General features: G+C 37.6%; 1 protein-coding gene across 1 annotated transcript in view; it reads right to left on the reverse strand.

Moving 5' to 3' along the window:
* Nucleotides 1–824: 824 nt before the first annotated feature.
* RSPO2 (R-spondin 2) overlaps nucleotides 825–16633 on the reverse strand; it is a 98287-nt gene continuing 82478 nt past the window's right edge. Inside the window, exon 5 of the mRNA XM_053945425.1 lies at nucleotides 825–2940. Coding sequence (XP_053801400.1) covers nucleotides 2831–2940 — 110 coding nt within the window. The 3' untranslated portion in view covers nucleotides 825–2830. The remainder of the gene's footprint in view (nucleotides 2941–16633) is intronic.

Below are 16633 nucleotides of genomic sequence, written 5' to 3' on the forward strand. Positions count from 1 at the left end.
ACAGCTAGGAAAGGGGGAAAAAGGTGGCATTTGTACCTGTTCAGTTGCTTACCAGAAAAGAACTATGATCTTTGTAAGTCCACTTCTGATCAAATTTAAAGGAAATAAGAGGCACAGTGGGCACAGGCCGTTTTTACACTATCCAGCTTTGAAAATCTGATCTTTACTTAATCAAGAAGCACCATCTGAAGATAACTTTGAGGTAGCCCTGTTTCAAGCAAATAGTTCAACTAGCTGATCTCTTAAGGTCATAGAATATCTCAAGATGGAAAAGGCCCCTATGGATCACTGAGTCCAAGCCCTGCTCCTCACAGGAGTACCTGAAATTAAACCATATTACTAAGAGCACTCCTTGAATTCTGACAGGCTTGGTGCCATGACCACTTCCCTGAGGAGCCTGTAACCAAACGCCTTCTCAGTGCAAAGCCTTTTCCTAATGTCCAAGGAACCGTCCTTTCCAACCTCCAAAGTGTGATCCTCCAAAACCCCAGTGCTATGAACACACTGACAGCGTCCACCATGCAAAGGCAGGATGTCCAGGACAAAGGAGGAACTACAGAGGGCTACTTAGGGATAATTTTTTCATTCTACACTCTCAAGAAAACTCTTGGTGTGAAGGTGACTGGGACAGGAGAAATCAATGTACATCTAATGCTCAGGGTCTTTTCAAACCAAACAGTTGTATGGAAAACCCTCCCATTTTTTTACTCTCGTGGAAGCAAATCTGCATCTCCCCACCTTCTGCAATTTTTCTATATGTATGAAATACCAAAAGAATAGGCTATTTGAATTAAAAAGGACCAAAAATGTTTTACTCAGGAGTTTGTGACACCATTTTATTGTATTTTGTAGCATTCTTGCTATGACATGCCTAATACAATATTTGTAACCACTACTGAAAGGCTTGTATGAGGGCATTAACTGCACTTACAGCCAAATTTGATAACCAATAAGCAAACAGACAGCTACAGTTCTCATTGTCTTTTTTTTTTTTTTTTTGAAGTGAGAATTTTATGTCCAAAATAGCATCACATGATAAGAATAATCTTACTGTCTGTAACATTGTTATGTTCTAGGTAAATATGAACATACAGTGGAAACCTCACAGTTGAGTGGAAGTCCACAAGCAGTTTGATGGAACATTCATATGTGTCTAACATATGTACATTTTGGTAGTAACACTTGTCATAGCTAAATACAGATATATTTGTGCTTACAGATGCTTTATTTCCCTAGTTTATTTGAAAAGCACATAACCCATAAAACTAAAACTGGAATTTGTAGGATTTTCTAAAGTATATGTCAAAAAGAGGCCTGTGGAGTTCTGGGGTCTGTTTTGCTGCTTTATTTTTTTGTGTAGGTTCTATGCAAGTTTCAGGTCTAAGAGTGAAATTCTCTTAAGTGTCACGCATTTTAGTGTAGGCTTTCCATGTCAGGTATCCAAACATCACCTTGAATGCTAGCCCAATAATGCTAGATTACCAAATTACATATCCTGTGCCATTTTAATGTCCTACACAGAAAATTTTCTCTACTTCTCCCATCCCAAAAAAACATCCCAAAGTAAACAACAGCTGCAGAATAAATTTGTTAAGCTTCTACAAATAATCGGCAATACTGGGGAATTGTTGTTTTCTATACATTTAAATATTTGACCTTACATGACCTTTATTTTGTTTCTCTCTTATTCAGGGAGAAAAATTATTTGTTTTCTTATCTGACTGCATCAGGACTAACTGAAATAAAACACTGCATTACATTGGAAAAAAACAAAACAAAACAAAACAAAACCACCCAAACTACACATACAGTCTTAGATACCAAGAACTTTACAAGTAATTTCTCTCCTGACACTCAAAACTTCTATCATCATCATGCCTCATCTTAAAAAAACATTAAACTTCTTTTTCTGAGACAAAATACATGGGGGCTGAGACAGAAGTACTGAATAGTAGAAAGAATTTGTGGATTACTAGTCTGGCAAGTATACTTCAGAGCTAACACTCCATTGTGAGGGTCAGTGCAAGGTAGTTCTGGAAATGAGTGTGCTTTGCAAAGGAGAAAAAAAAATCCAGTTTGTAACTATTGAGGAACATAAGATCGTTAAAACATAGCAAAAAGTAAACATTTACTGGATTATTTGAAGTACATTACTAGAACCAACAGGACATACCTTTAAACATGTATAAAGTATTATACATAAAAATGCATAGATGTACAGTAAATATGTTCATTTATATGTAGACAGAGTAATATGTACACACAGAGTCTGTTGTGCTTGGGTGAGTCTAAACAGTGAATCCTGCAGCACGTTGTCTTAAAGCAGTTTTATTACACAACTGTGTCAACATAGCAGGTGTGAGAACGATGTACATTAACATTAAGCAGGTAAGTCATACCCATTTACTCTTGAAATGTACAAATACCAGAAACAAAGGCTATAAATGCAATTGTACCTGCACCTCCAAGACTTCCTTTTTTCCCCTATTTATTTAAATATGCACAAGTCCACCTACTGGTGCAGAGTAGGTTTCTTTCCTTGTCAACATGTTGACCGGGCACTAAGAACAATATCGCTGATGCACTTCAGGACCACTTCCACTGATCCAACTCAGCGCACTCCTGACCTTGAAGTCTTCAGGTCAAAAATGAGAGGAAAAAATAAAATTTAAAATATATAAATAAAACAGACAAGCTTGTGGGCTTTATTTTCACAAGTTATTTGCCACCAATACTGTCAAAGCAGCTGAATTGTAGTGCATCCATGGGCAGGAGCATATAGCAGCTTTTGTGCACTTTGCAAAAAAATACATTAAGAAAAACCAAGTCTTTACTGGCTTGTTTTATCTGTTGCTAAGAAGATGCTGTGCTGCTTCTGAGCCCTTTCCATCAAATTCTTTTTCTTCTTTTTTTTGTCCTTTGTTTTTGCTGGCCTTCTCCCTAAAAAAAAAAAAAAAAAAAAAAAAAAAGGAAAAACAAATAATAGCAATGAGTCAAGTAAAGAATCCAGAAGTGACAAAAAAACCCAACAAAAACAACTCAGTGGTACAGAAATTATCAATAGGGACTGCAATTGTAATGCTGGCTGAAGAGCTTCAATCATCAGTGAAAACAAAAGTTTTCAGTGTGTTACAAAAGGAAGCCGGATCCCTGACTGTCATCACTTGTCCACAGGCACAATTTTTCTGGTATGAGTAACCATGTTGATGCAGGTTTCATTTTTGGCAGGGTAAGTTACACAAGCAACGTTATGCAAGTGCCCAAGGCCCAGAGCCAAATGAAAATGCAGGCTCCTTACCCACTGGAAGCTGGATATATGCCTTAGACCCTTGTGTAAATTTGTTTGAGTGAGTAATCCTATTTAAGTCATGTCCAATACATCTGTGATTTCGATGAGATATTTGGCATTACAGCCCAAGAACTTGGTTGGATGCCATCCTACCTGCTTTGGCTGAGGCAGTATCAGAACTGTTGCTATTGCTTATTAGTACATTGTGCCTAATTCTCACAGTATATAACTGTGCAGAAACAAAAATTCAATTACACGCTTCTACTATTGAAAGTTCATGGAAAAAATAAACAAAATTGGGAAATCACCGTCAATTCAGAAAAAAAAAGTTTACAAACTTTTTGAACAAGAAAGTTTTTCCTGTTTAGCTCTAATAATAAATCAGTGTCCTTTGGTTATCTCAGCAAAGATAGCATGGACAGAAAAAATGTCAGATACAAAGGCCCTCACTGAGCAGTGCATTACCTTTTAAGTATATGCTTAAATCCTATCAAGTCTAGTAGGATTTAAGGAGACGACCAAATGTTGTCGGATGTGAGAATGGTCTGGATTTTCTTGGCAGTATCATATACTAAAATATGTGATCAATAGTAAAAAAATAAGGTTATTAAACTCTAGAAGCGCCAACTTTATAAACTTTCAGGAGCACTTAATGAACTTAAGAAGACAGTAAAAAGAAATTCAATTAGCAGATTACACAAAAATGTGAAAATGCATTTTTCATCTACATTGTGAGTACATTATATATCGGGAAAAATGTTTGCCAGTCTGGTTTTGTCTTATATCCATATTGTTTCTTAACTAAAAAGGCCTAAACCAGTGCAAAGAGTTTTTCTCTATCTTATAATAATACTGAATAAATCTGATTATAAAATTATCAAAATTTATGATTCATTAAAAATATGTACATACTTCAGGTTACACATTTGTAATACACTTCCTAGGCTATTATTCTCTAGGAATTATTGGAGTACTTGTATATAAAATAGGACAGGACATTGAGGAAACAAGCACATGAGGTTAGTCCATATTAAAAATCATAAGGGTCCTTGGAGTTTACTTCTGCTTCTCATTAAAGTCTGGCATTAAAGTTACTATGGCATTTTGCCATTTTTAAATCTAGTTAATCCTGCACAATAAATCCTCAGTCCGACCAAGCATTAATCAAAGCAGCTTTTAAGTTAAAACTCTTTAGTAACAGTGTATCTAATGACGAGGCAGGCCTAATGAGGTCAGAGGGAAGGAACACTTGACACAAAGTGGCATTACAATAAGGTGGTTTGAATTACAGAAATTTCAATATAATTTTTTTCATGGAATTCTACTGGTTGGTATATTTTAAGGCATCAGAACTTGCATGAATATATCATTCAACACTGTATTTTAACTTGCACTTTCAATATGCTAATTTTTTTTATCCAAATCTTTGAAATGCCTATTAAGCAGGAGTAGATGAAGGGAAATAATATGAGAAAAGTGACCAATTCTGCTGGTCAATTTATTCTTACAAGACCAGCAGAATCAACAGGAGCTTTACTACAAATTTCCTACCCAGTTTGCTCAGTGATCTTACCTACTGAGGTTTTTCACTAAACAGACCAATTTGTAAAAGAAATATAAACTTCAGTCAGTGTCTCATCTAGTTTCTCTATGACCTCCTCCAGAAAACTAGATTAATTGCTTACTCTAAGTTTAAGGTAGTGAAAGATCCTATTATTTTTCCTTTAAAAAAATGTGAGTTGCGCTGATAAAATAACACACAACACAGCTGGTATCTCTGTCTAAGCCTTAGAAAGCAGCTCCTGCAACATAAACATCAAACCAAATTGCCAGCACACTCCCCATATGATATCCTTAAAATAGAAATGAATGGGACTAGAGCTCAATGATTTGACATCCCTGTGCAACATTGCAATGCTTCTGCTGCTCTGCAGCACTTGTCTCCCTCCCTGCTTTTTTATTCCAAGGGACACCAAAGGCGAATTAACTTCTACCTGTGCTGTGGACGAGCTATCCATGCAGAGGCAGCATCCCTGAGCCACTGATAAATGATAGTTTGTTCTTCTGTTAGGAGCCCTTTAGCTGCTCACTATATCTCAATTGTTGTACAGATTACGTTTCATTATTTTCAGGACAATATTAAACCACACAGAGAAAATCCAGATGATTTGGCGATGCTAAGAGTCCCAAATTCCAAATGTCATTTTAACCAGAAAACTGAATATAAAAGGTATTTCTTGGGTAACCATCGGTTCCCATACTGTTAATAGAACATAGCAGAGATTAGAGATTAGCAAGAAAAAACTGATTATGAAGACTAGAGTTCAAATAAAGTATGCTGCTGAAGTCCCCATGCATAACAACTTTTATTAAATTCAGATTTCAATTACAGTGTTTATTTTATCAGCAGAAGCACGGTGAACAGAAGTATCTCCTGAATATCTTGCTACAGACATCTTTTGAAGAGCATGATGTTTGTCCTCTGAGAGGATCTGTGAGCTAAGCTATCCCATTTCCCGACTGGAGGGCAGTGGGACAAGGACAGCCAAAGGAGGACACTGTCCCCTGGGGCCAGGATGGCAGCAGCTACCTCTGCTCAATGTCATGGGTTAGGTGTGGACAGCCCCATGTGCAGGTTGTGTGCACAACCTTCCCCATGCCTTGCCACACTCACTTCCTACTCCTCAGAGCAAGAGTCCTGACCTCCAGCTCATCTCTCTTTAGGAAGCAGCAGGGCTCTGCCATGCTTGTCTGTGTCATGCAGTTGAAAATGAGTGGAATTTTTTAGCAGCACTGTATTACAGTCCAGAACCTGCTGTGGCATAAAAAAGGTAATTCCTGACTGAAGCAAATGAGGAGAGTGAGCGAAAGCACTCTGCCTTTTTAGAGGGGTTTTATTGCCATCAAAAACAGGCTATAATACTTTTGTACGGAACATAAAGTGACAATGCAAGAGAACTGGAGAGGGATTTCTTAGAAGGAAGGGCATGTGGTGATAGGGCAGGAAAAATAGCTTTAAACTGAAGGAAGGTTCATTAACATTAGATATCAGGAAGGAATTCTTTACTGTGAGGGTAGTGAGGCACTGGAACAGGTTGCCCAGAGAAGTTGTGCCTGCTCCAACCCAGCAAGTGTTCATGGTAAAGAACAGATGAGGCTTTGAGCAGCCCAGTCTAGTGGAAGGTGTCCCTGCCCATGGCAGGGGGTTTGGAACTGGATGACCTTTAAGGTCCCTTCCAACCCAAACCATTCTATGGTTTATGAATATCTGAGATATTAAGTCTGATCCAATTACCCTAAAAACCTGTCCTGATCAGAAACAGTATAAAAGCAAGCAAACAATCCATTGCAACTACCTAGAATCCACAGTCAGCACTGATCTTTTAAGTGACATTACATCCTTCCTAGTGCTTGTCACCTGGGAGATGACAAGAGGCCTGATCTGGAGATCAGGCCTCATCTTCAATATTTGTTTTATGACTGCTGTCTATTTTTTTTTTTTTTTTTAAGACTTTGTTGCTAGCAGCAAGGGGAGCAGATAGAAATAACTTGTAGAAAGAGCAGGATATCTGCTGTTCAGGTTACTGTATTCTTATATTTATTTTGACTGTCTTTTCCCTTGCATACTAACTAGCTAACTAGCTTTACCTTGGAAAGCATTTTTTATCTCTGACTGTCTAAAAACAGGCTCCTCTATTTCTGTTATCAAAGTCAGCTCTGAACATGATTTACATAATTTGTTTAATTCTCTGTAAAGTCATATGTATACACTGAAATGTATAGGGTGCAAGAGAGATGTGAAATGTAGCTGAATTCAATGTTCAACTACATACCAAAAAAAAGCATTGAAAGCCCAACCTATCATTCTTTATCTCGCATTTCTGCACAGGTTATTTCTGTAGAAGCAATATTGGTAAAGCCATTAATTTAAACTCTTTGTTCCAATTTTTAAAAATTTGGAATTTGTTTTATAAATTACCAATGAGTAAATCTTTATTTCTTAAGTAACTTACACCGATGAGTGGTGTCTTTACAGTGTTATTGATTAAACTTTTGTTTGGACCACTTAGTTCTGGTAGGTAGCTGGGCAACTACCTATGCATATATTGCATATATGCATATATATGCATATAGCAATATGCTATGCAATAAAATATTATCATTAGCTAATTAGCATGTATTTTAATGGTATATAGATAATGCTGCAATAACAAATAGGTTATAATGCAATTATAACATGAATTCCTGAAAAAACATTATTTATGCTAATATACCCAGCAATTGTCTGTACACCAAACACTAACAGCTGCAAAAAAAAAACAAACCAAAACAAAACAAAAACAACCTTAAGTTGGATTTTGCTGGGTTATTTTTCTTCATTTTATGTTGCTTTTGTACCATTTTATCAGTATTTCTCCTACAACTCATGCACTTGTGCTGAGTTTTCTGGATTGTCTCATCCCCCAAGCTGGAAGATGCTTGGAAATACTGCGTATTCCTTCTGCATGGACCCACCTGGTCACCTGGGGATACCTGGTTCAGAAGGAGCCTTTATCACCTTCTGACAGCTGCAAAGGCAGCTTTCTCCAGACAGAATTTGGGCAGCAGATTCCTAACACCCAGGGCAGTCCTGGCCCCCCAGAGTTAAAAGGCAGCAAATGGATTCACAGGGACTTCCAGCCACATTTCTTGAGATTCTTGACTCAGCCAGACAGCACCAGTTCAGTGTCTGAACTGTCCTTCATCTGGTGTGTAAACACTGCTGCACGTACTGTTGTCCTAAGGAATCCTGTCCACTGGGAGTTTGAGCAGAGAAAGCATGGTATACCGCCACATGAGGGCAGCAAATTTAAAACATTTAATAAAAGGGAAAACCAAAACAACCATCTGCAGTTTTATTTCACAGTGTAATTTCAGCAGTCTTACATACAAATCATCATATTAGAGCTGCCAGAATGCTTAATACTCCCTTCCTTATTTAAAAAAAAAATTCTCTTCTATTGATGATTACTGAATGATTGTATTTACATGTGTGGGCCTGTTTCCCTTCCTTGGATTTTCATACACAGAACTTTCGCTACTAGCAGCAAGGCACAGGGGAATCCTGAGATAAGAGCAGGCCTTGCTAAATCCAGCTTTCAGGTTTTTTTTCCCTTTCACTTGTCCTCTTAGGAGCTAAACGCTGCACGTTTGTACCTCATGCTCCTACAGCCACAGTTCTACCACAGACCTCATGTGTGACAGCATTTCATCCATGTGGAAAGCTAGAAAAGTTATTATCAAGACATATCACTGAAGGATTTCAGGGAACAAGTGACAGCAGTGAAAAGGTGATAGATACTCAGTGATTTACTGGTCAATGAGATCAACTCAAGAGAAAGATGGCAGGTCACAGAATCGTAGAATAGAATCATTAAGGTTGGAAAGGTCATCTAAGATCATCAAGTCCAAGCACCAATAAAGCACCACCACCATGTTTGCCACTAAACCATGTCACAATTACAGAATCACAGAACTATTTAGGTTGCAAAAGACCTCTAAGATAAAGTCCAATCAACCACCATCTTGCCAGCTAGACCATGGCACTAAGTGCCATGTCCAGTCTTTTCCTGAACATTTCCAGGAATGGTGAGTCCACCACCTCCCCGGTTTAACAACCCTTTCTGTGAATAAATTCTTTCTGATGTCCAGCCTGAACCTCCCCTGGCATAGCTTGGGGTGATGTCTTCTAATCCCATCACTTGCTGCCTGGGGTAAGAGCCTGACCTCTACCCGGCTCCAGTCTCCTTTCAGGTGTTGCAGAGAGCGATAAGGTCTCCCCTGATCCTCCCCTTCTCCAAGGGAAATACCCCCAGCTGCCACAGCCATTCCTCACATCAGCTTCTGGAGGAGCCCCTCTGGCAGAACACTGGTCATGCACACACCCACAAATGCCTCATTTGCACCATACATCAAGCTACACATAAACACTGACTGCAAAAATCAAAAAAAACAAGCAAACAAAGAATTCAGTCCAAAAATTATTCCCCAGAAATAATTTATTTCCCAAGGCTTTTGGTTAAAAATTCTGGATACTGAAACTGACAGAGAAATGCGCAAATTATTAAGAAATCTTATAAACACACGCTCAATGGAAAAACAAAATTCCTCACAGCTACAGAATCATCCTCCTCCTAAAACATGATTTACCAACCAACACTGACAAGTGGCCCACAAGAAGGGAACATATAGAGCTTTAATGACTTTGCAAACCACAACCCATGAGCATCTCTACCAACCTCATCTGCTACTGAATTCATGACAGTTTTCCTAAGATAGTTTGCAGTTGTGGATTTTTTTAATGCCATAACATTTAGGCTGAAATTTGCTATGCTCAATATGTGCTTTAGGAGGAATATGATTTGGAGGAAATCAGCCAAAGTAAAATATCTTTTTGGACAAGGAGTGAAAGACATTTTTGTCTTGGATGGTGACACAGGAAAAGAAATAAGCTTCAGGAGATGCAACAGAAAGGGTCAAGTGTTAGAAACCACTTCCCCATTTTCCTGGGTGAATTTCTGATGTCACCAGAAGGGATGGAATGATCACACAGAGTACATCAGCTGCCCATGATACCATTTCAAATCCCCAAAGGCCAGAATGTGTAAAGGTGGGTTAATAAACATTTGCAAAACACTGAAACATAGTAACAATGGACACCACAAAAAGTAAAGAATTCTTTAATCATTCCTTCTTCATTTGCAAGGGTTAAATAATGTTCAGCAAATGAGGTCTCAGAACAATTACTGAATAAAAATACAAAAAAAAAATCATAACGAAATTATAGCCATCATCAAAACAGATAAAAATAAGAAGAAAATGGAGGCACTTCTTCAGCTTTGAAATGCCTGAGCTTGCAGGCTTACTGGCCTTCTTCTATTCTTTTTGGTGTAATACTGGTAGCTAATGGTATAAATATATATTCCTAGCCTAATGAAATTAATAATAGTGTTATAATAATAATAATTAAAACTCATGCAAACACAGAGTTTGATGTTTTGGATGCATTCTTGCCTATTTGATGTCAGCTTTCCTGAAGAAATCAGAAAAATTTGTCTTGAATAAACCTTGCAATTTCTACACAAACCATTACAAAAGCACTCAATGCAAAGCTGATCTGAGTGATATCTTACACAGTTTCTGACACCCAGAATCCTGATAGTTTATTTTTAACTTAATAATGTCACAACTTTAGTTAAATTATTCTATCTGTCCCAACCAGCACTTAGTGTTGTAATACTTGATATTTACATACACTAGACATCAGCTACTAAGATGAAAGCTAATTTAAAAGATTCAAAGGCTTATTCTTCAACTAAAGGAAATATCAAAATATCTTAAGTTCCTGCATCTAAATCCTGCTAGGTTTTTGTTTTGACATATCCATTAAGAAATTAAAGGTATCACTGCTTAGGACAAGAATAAGCAAAGTGAGATATTCTTTTTCTCCCAAACTACCCATCTATTTTTCGTCTGGCCTGAATACAAACTAAGCAATGCTATCTAATCTGATGTTCTTTCCTTCTGGACAACATGGTGTAATCAGACATTGTCATCTGTTAAAGAAATACTGATTCCTACACAAAGAATGAGTTCACATGTCACAGCCTATTGAAAGTTCAGTAGTTTTTTCCCCCAACTTTAGGGCAAATTAACTGGAAAAAGAGTCGTCTTACACAGCTGAAATGCAATGCACTTCCCACAGTGTAGTTTTGCAGCATATACAGTAGATGGCAGTGAGATATGAACTGAAAACTGGCTTGCACTCCCAACATTTCCAGGAATATTATATTTTATTTGTAGAAGTATATATTCATGAAAGAATCTGGAAAATGAAAGACTAAAAATTCACAAACATACTTAGAGAAGAAAGCAAGAGTAAGCACTCTTAGTGAAGAGGAAAACCTGTAAACTCAAGGGGACATGGAAACTCTATGAAACTCTCATAGAAGACCCCATGTTTAACTGAATACACAGATGCTCAAATGTTGGGTCCCACTGTCCTCTCACAGTTCCATGAAAACAGGTGTCTCCACTGCAGCCAAAATGTTTGTCTAATGTAAATTTAGCTCAGAATTCAAACAATACAAATATCAGTTGCATGCAGGGTACTCATTATTCTTATCTTAATCAACACCATGTCAGATGAGAGAGTTTGCAAGGAGAGCCAAGCAAAATATTTACAATGGAAGATTTGGGCTTATTTATTTTCCCTCCTTTAATAGAGAAATATAAAGCAAATTTCAAAATAATAATTAAAAATTTATATACTGTTAAGAGTATGCATACACATGTAAATACATTCTAACCCTACAGGCAACATTTATAGCTAAAAAAAACTAATTGGTTTGAACTTCTCTAGGCTTGACTGGATACTAATCTGACTTTAAACTCCTTCTGCTCACTATTTCAAAATGGATTCTTTATTTTTCTTCCTGTTTCCAAGTGAATTTAATTAATTTTATTTTTATCTCATCATATTGGGAATAAAAAATGAATTTTATTGAAGCAACATTTATTTTTTGCACCCCCAAGGTTTAATTTCATACTGGAAATTGCATTTTATTCAATTAAGGGTTTCTTACAGAGAGGAAGATTATACTGAGAAGCTAATTTTTTTTAGAGATATATTTTCTTCCGTGAAATACTATTTAGTTATGAAGAATTAGTCCTTTTTAATTTTCCTTCAAGGATTCAGGTCAAGAACTGAGGAATAAATTTTTTCAGGATTATTTTATTTTATTCCTTTTTTATAACTGAAACAGCTCATAAATTATTTTTATTATCCCTCATGCCCCTCCGTCAGTATTGCACAATGAATCCTATAGATGTTCAGGAAGAGGCTAAATTAAACACCTGACAACAAACTAAAGTATAGCCCAGCAGGAAGACTCCTTCTGAATGATAACTGAAAGTGAATATGAATGTATTATTTCTAATATGGTGTAAAATTATTGCCTCATTCTTCTCATGTAATGAAGAATGCACCAGGTGAGCTGCTGCACCTGCACCGCTCCCTGACACTCACTGGATTTATGTTGTCAGGGTGCTCGGGGTGTTCCAGTGCCTGCCGTCAAATTCAGGCACACCCTGTGTGTGCACAGCCTTCCCTTCCCCACAGATATTTGATCAGACCAGTGATCCAAATTTGGCTTTGAGGACTTCCCTTTACCTGTACATCCCACACACTGTGGCCACAGACTTCTCTGTAGTAATGCTGAGCCTGCATTCCTAAATTCAGCAGTGCTAGAGAACATCTCCAGACCCTACCTCAATTGTCTGAACTTTGATCTGGAGCAGCCCTGTCCTTCCCAGAGAGTCAGTGCAGGCCAGGGCTGCTCCTGCAGGCATCTCCCTGACTTGGGAGCTCTGAGCTGAACAATATGGATGTGTCCCAACCTGTGTCCCTCAATGCAGTGCCAGACTCCAGCAACTTCAGTGAAATACCATAGAGATAATGACTGTCCTCGAACTGTGGCCAGTCAAGAGTTACAGGATGTTCTGAGTTGATGGCTTTATCCCTAAATGTGTTACAGTAGGCTTCTTGCTGGTTTAATGAGAAGCACTTTCCCAAGACTATGAGGCCCTAATAATTCATACCTACATACCTTTTCAAAGTCTGTCGATTAAATAATAAATACATAGGCAAATTAGATAATATTTTTCTCTTTTAGAATGCCTACAATTGCCTACAATTTACATTAATATGATTGAAAACGTTTTATTGCTTAAAACTTAAGATGATGTAGTGATTACAAATGAGAATTAGGGTCAAGAGAACCTTTAGTGGGATTTCTTACATAAATATGAGAAATAAAACATTAGTTTCATATGCTGTTGAGGCTACTAACTTGTTGAAGAAATTTGTCCAATCTAAATCCAAAGACAAGAGGAGATGGAGGGTCCAATACTTTGGTAACTGTTCTAGAAGTTAATTGTTCCACCACCAGAATTTCTGTCCAATTCCTAACTTGAATTTTATTATGCAGGAGTTATTTCTCAATATTCCTTTCTGTCCTAGATCAGACTGTACATAAATGTTTGTTCATTGCCTGAGAAGTTGAACATATGGCAGATTTTGTGCACCTTTCTTTAAAATTTATTTTGTAGTCCTCATACAATTCTTTTTTACTTGTACCTGCAGTTTCCAACTGAACTGTTTTTCCAGGATCTTCTATAAATTACAGGTCTCAGTCTGGATGTCAGAATTCTGAAATTTATTTCTTTTGCTTCTTCCTTTTTACTAAAGTTTACAGAAAGGAATTGCATTTGAAATTTTTCTCTATATACTGTAGTGGACTCAAATGATTTCTTTTGAGAAACACTGGTTTTTGGATGCCATTCTTCATCCTGCAGATATGTTTTCCTAGTTCTACAGCTCTTTGATTCTCCAGAATAACTTTGCATTTAACTATATGAAAAGTAACTGTGATTGCTTTACAAAGTAACCTACATTTTTCTTTGGGTCTACCCTATAGTACAGTTTACCATTATCCTCAGATTATTTCTTTCTCTAAAAGATGTTTATATAACTGACTGAAAGAATAAGTAATGCTTACAGATATATCTAGAGGCCATCACTGCTTTTTCCTAGACATTCAGCCAGCAAATGCTTTAATTTTATTTTGTGGTAAAGATAAAGAAAATTCAATAGGTCTATTAATGTTTGGGGTCTGAACACACTCAAGCATGGTAGGTAGACCTGGACATGACTCCTGTGATGCTTCTGTTAGCTTAATTTCTACAGCTGCAAATATTAATCCAAAAGGAACAAACTTTGCAGAAGCTTTTCATATATGAACGTACAGGCTTAGTCTCACAAAAAGAAATTCTACTTTTAAAGTAATTATGCTTGGTTAAACACTTCTAATGGCATGACAACACAAAAAAAAGAATACCAAAACAACCTGGGCTGGATTTTACCATATGTCTTTAACACCTTTCACATCAGAAGCTGCAATAAGCAAAATGTGATCTCTCAGGGCGCTGCCACAGAGCCCAAGTCTTTTATTTATCTTCACTATTGAAATGTATGTCTAGGAAAAGCCATTAGAAACATAACTTGAGCGCATTTTCAAAATGAAATCAGTGTTACTACAATTACAGGGAATGCCCCTTTTCTGAATCCAGCTGCAGCTGCTGGGTACATTTTTGTCCGAGCTCTTCCTCGGTGCCCACCAACCCCACAACTGCTACTCACAGCTTTGCAGGCAGTAGAGGGAGTACTAAAATTGTCAGCCCATGGAAGCAAAGTGTGCCTGCAGGAAGGCTCAGCTCCACCTGTGCTGCTGGAGACTGGATGGACAGCTGTGCACTCCTGTGTCCCTTCTCCAGACAGCTGTGCAGTCCCATGTCCCTGCTCTGGACAGCTGCAGGAGCACCTACAGCAGGGTAGTGCAGGTCTCACGTACAGCAACCACCCCAGCTTAAACTGAAATAAGCCCATGACAATAAATTTATCCACAGGAGCTATTCACATGCTTAAATATGCTAAATAATGAATATGTATTTCAACCCTAAGTGCATCAGTGTTTAAGCACATTGTACTTAAAAGCATGTATTTTTTACATTCAGCACTGACCTGAGGAACACAAGTAAAAAATGCCTTTTTTCCCCTTCCAGAGGTAAGCGACTGATTTGCTAGGGGAATCAATAAATGATCTGCAGCATCTCTGTTGCAGCAGACTAGCACTGTAGATGCTCTCAGCACCACAACTGGCTGTATTTCCTCTCAGATCCCCCTCATATACACAGCAGCTGGAGACACATTTGGCACCACATGATATAAGAAGCATTATAATATCGTGTCCAATAATACATGTAGAGTAGACAAATAGGTTCTCTTCTTATTCTGAGATATATCTGCAAGAAAGACAGTACTATAACCTCTACCATCAGTTTAAACAACATGTCAAAACTAAATTGAAAGACAATTTTTTCTTGAATAAAATATTTTAAAGTATATATTCACTGAAAATTAAACTAGAAGTTGAAGGAAAATGTGTGGATACTTTCTTAAGAAGAAAAGGAAAAAGAATACATGAAATAAACACAGAATGTAGCTTAAAGGCTACTTGCCATAAAAGGCTTTTCCTGACTGGAAGTTACAGTTAACATGTGCTTAAAAAACAGATGTACATCAAAGACTGTTGATTAGAAGCACAGAGAGAAGTAATTATCAGTTTCAATTTTTTTTAAAAAATAAATTCTTTATTCTAATACCAATAAAACCCTACTATATACAGAATGATTCTATGGGTTTAATTAAGCATATGAAAAATATAAATGCATGTGCTATTCCAGCTCCACATCATCAGATTCTTATGGTTACTTTGGTGAGCTTCTAATGTATGTGAGATCTTGCCTTTATTATTTTGTGACAGTATTATCTTAAATACTGAAACTGTTCAAGATCTATTTTTTTTTAATTAGAAATGCCTGATGCTAATGATTCTTTGTGCACTAAAGGTACTTCCACCAGTAGATACTGAGGCTGGCTGTCAGAGACTGGAATATAGTACAGCAGCACAAACCACAATCCTTGCTGAACTGATGGCCAGCTGCAAGTGCTACACTTTATGAATAAAATCAGTAACGTGGTGTGGTGGTGGCATCCCTGGCCTTGGCAGGAGGGTTGGAACTAGAGGGTCATTAAGGTCCCTGCCAATCCAAACCATTCTATGCATATATGAAAATAAACAGAGCAAGAGCACAAGTTTGAACACTGTCCTGAAACACTAGCAGGTTTCCTGGCATGTTTCTTGTGCCAACTGTCTTCCAAGAATGCTACCTTCCTGTTTGTCTGTTCTTTGCAAAAGATTAAGAGAGGATGAAACATGTACCTGAACCCTTGAGACTTCACTACAAATTTACAGCAGTTTTTCAAGCTGAACAATTTTTACAGATTAGATGCATGAGTGATAAATGTCTGGACTGGAATACATGGTCCTAAAAACCAGGCATGCAAGTTGTGGTTTAACCCAACAGGCAGCTAAACACTGCACAGCCATTTTATCACTCCTCTTCAGTGGGGTGGGGGAGGAGAACTGGAAAAGAGGTAACATTCATGGGTTGTGATAAGGACAATTTCATAGGACAGAAAAAGGAAGGGAAATACCAACATCAACACCCATGCTGGTGATGGAATACAGAAAACAAGTGATGCAAAGTGCATTTTCTCAGCCAGTCCCTGAGAAGTAGCTGCTAGCCCCCAGTTTTGTTGTTCAGCATGATGCCATATGGTCTGGGATACCCCTTTGTTCAGGTGGGGTCAGCTATCCTGGCTGTGTCCCCTCCCAGGTTTTT

Source organism: Vidua chalybeata, chromosome 1 (genome assembly GCF_026979565.1).
Source record: "Vidua chalybeata isolate OUT-0048 chromosome 1, bVidCha1 merged haplotype, whole genome shotgun sequence".
In the NCBI taxonomy this organism is placed as follows: Eukaryota; Metazoa; Chordata; class Aves; order Passeriformes; family Viduidae; genus Vidua; species Vidua chalybeata.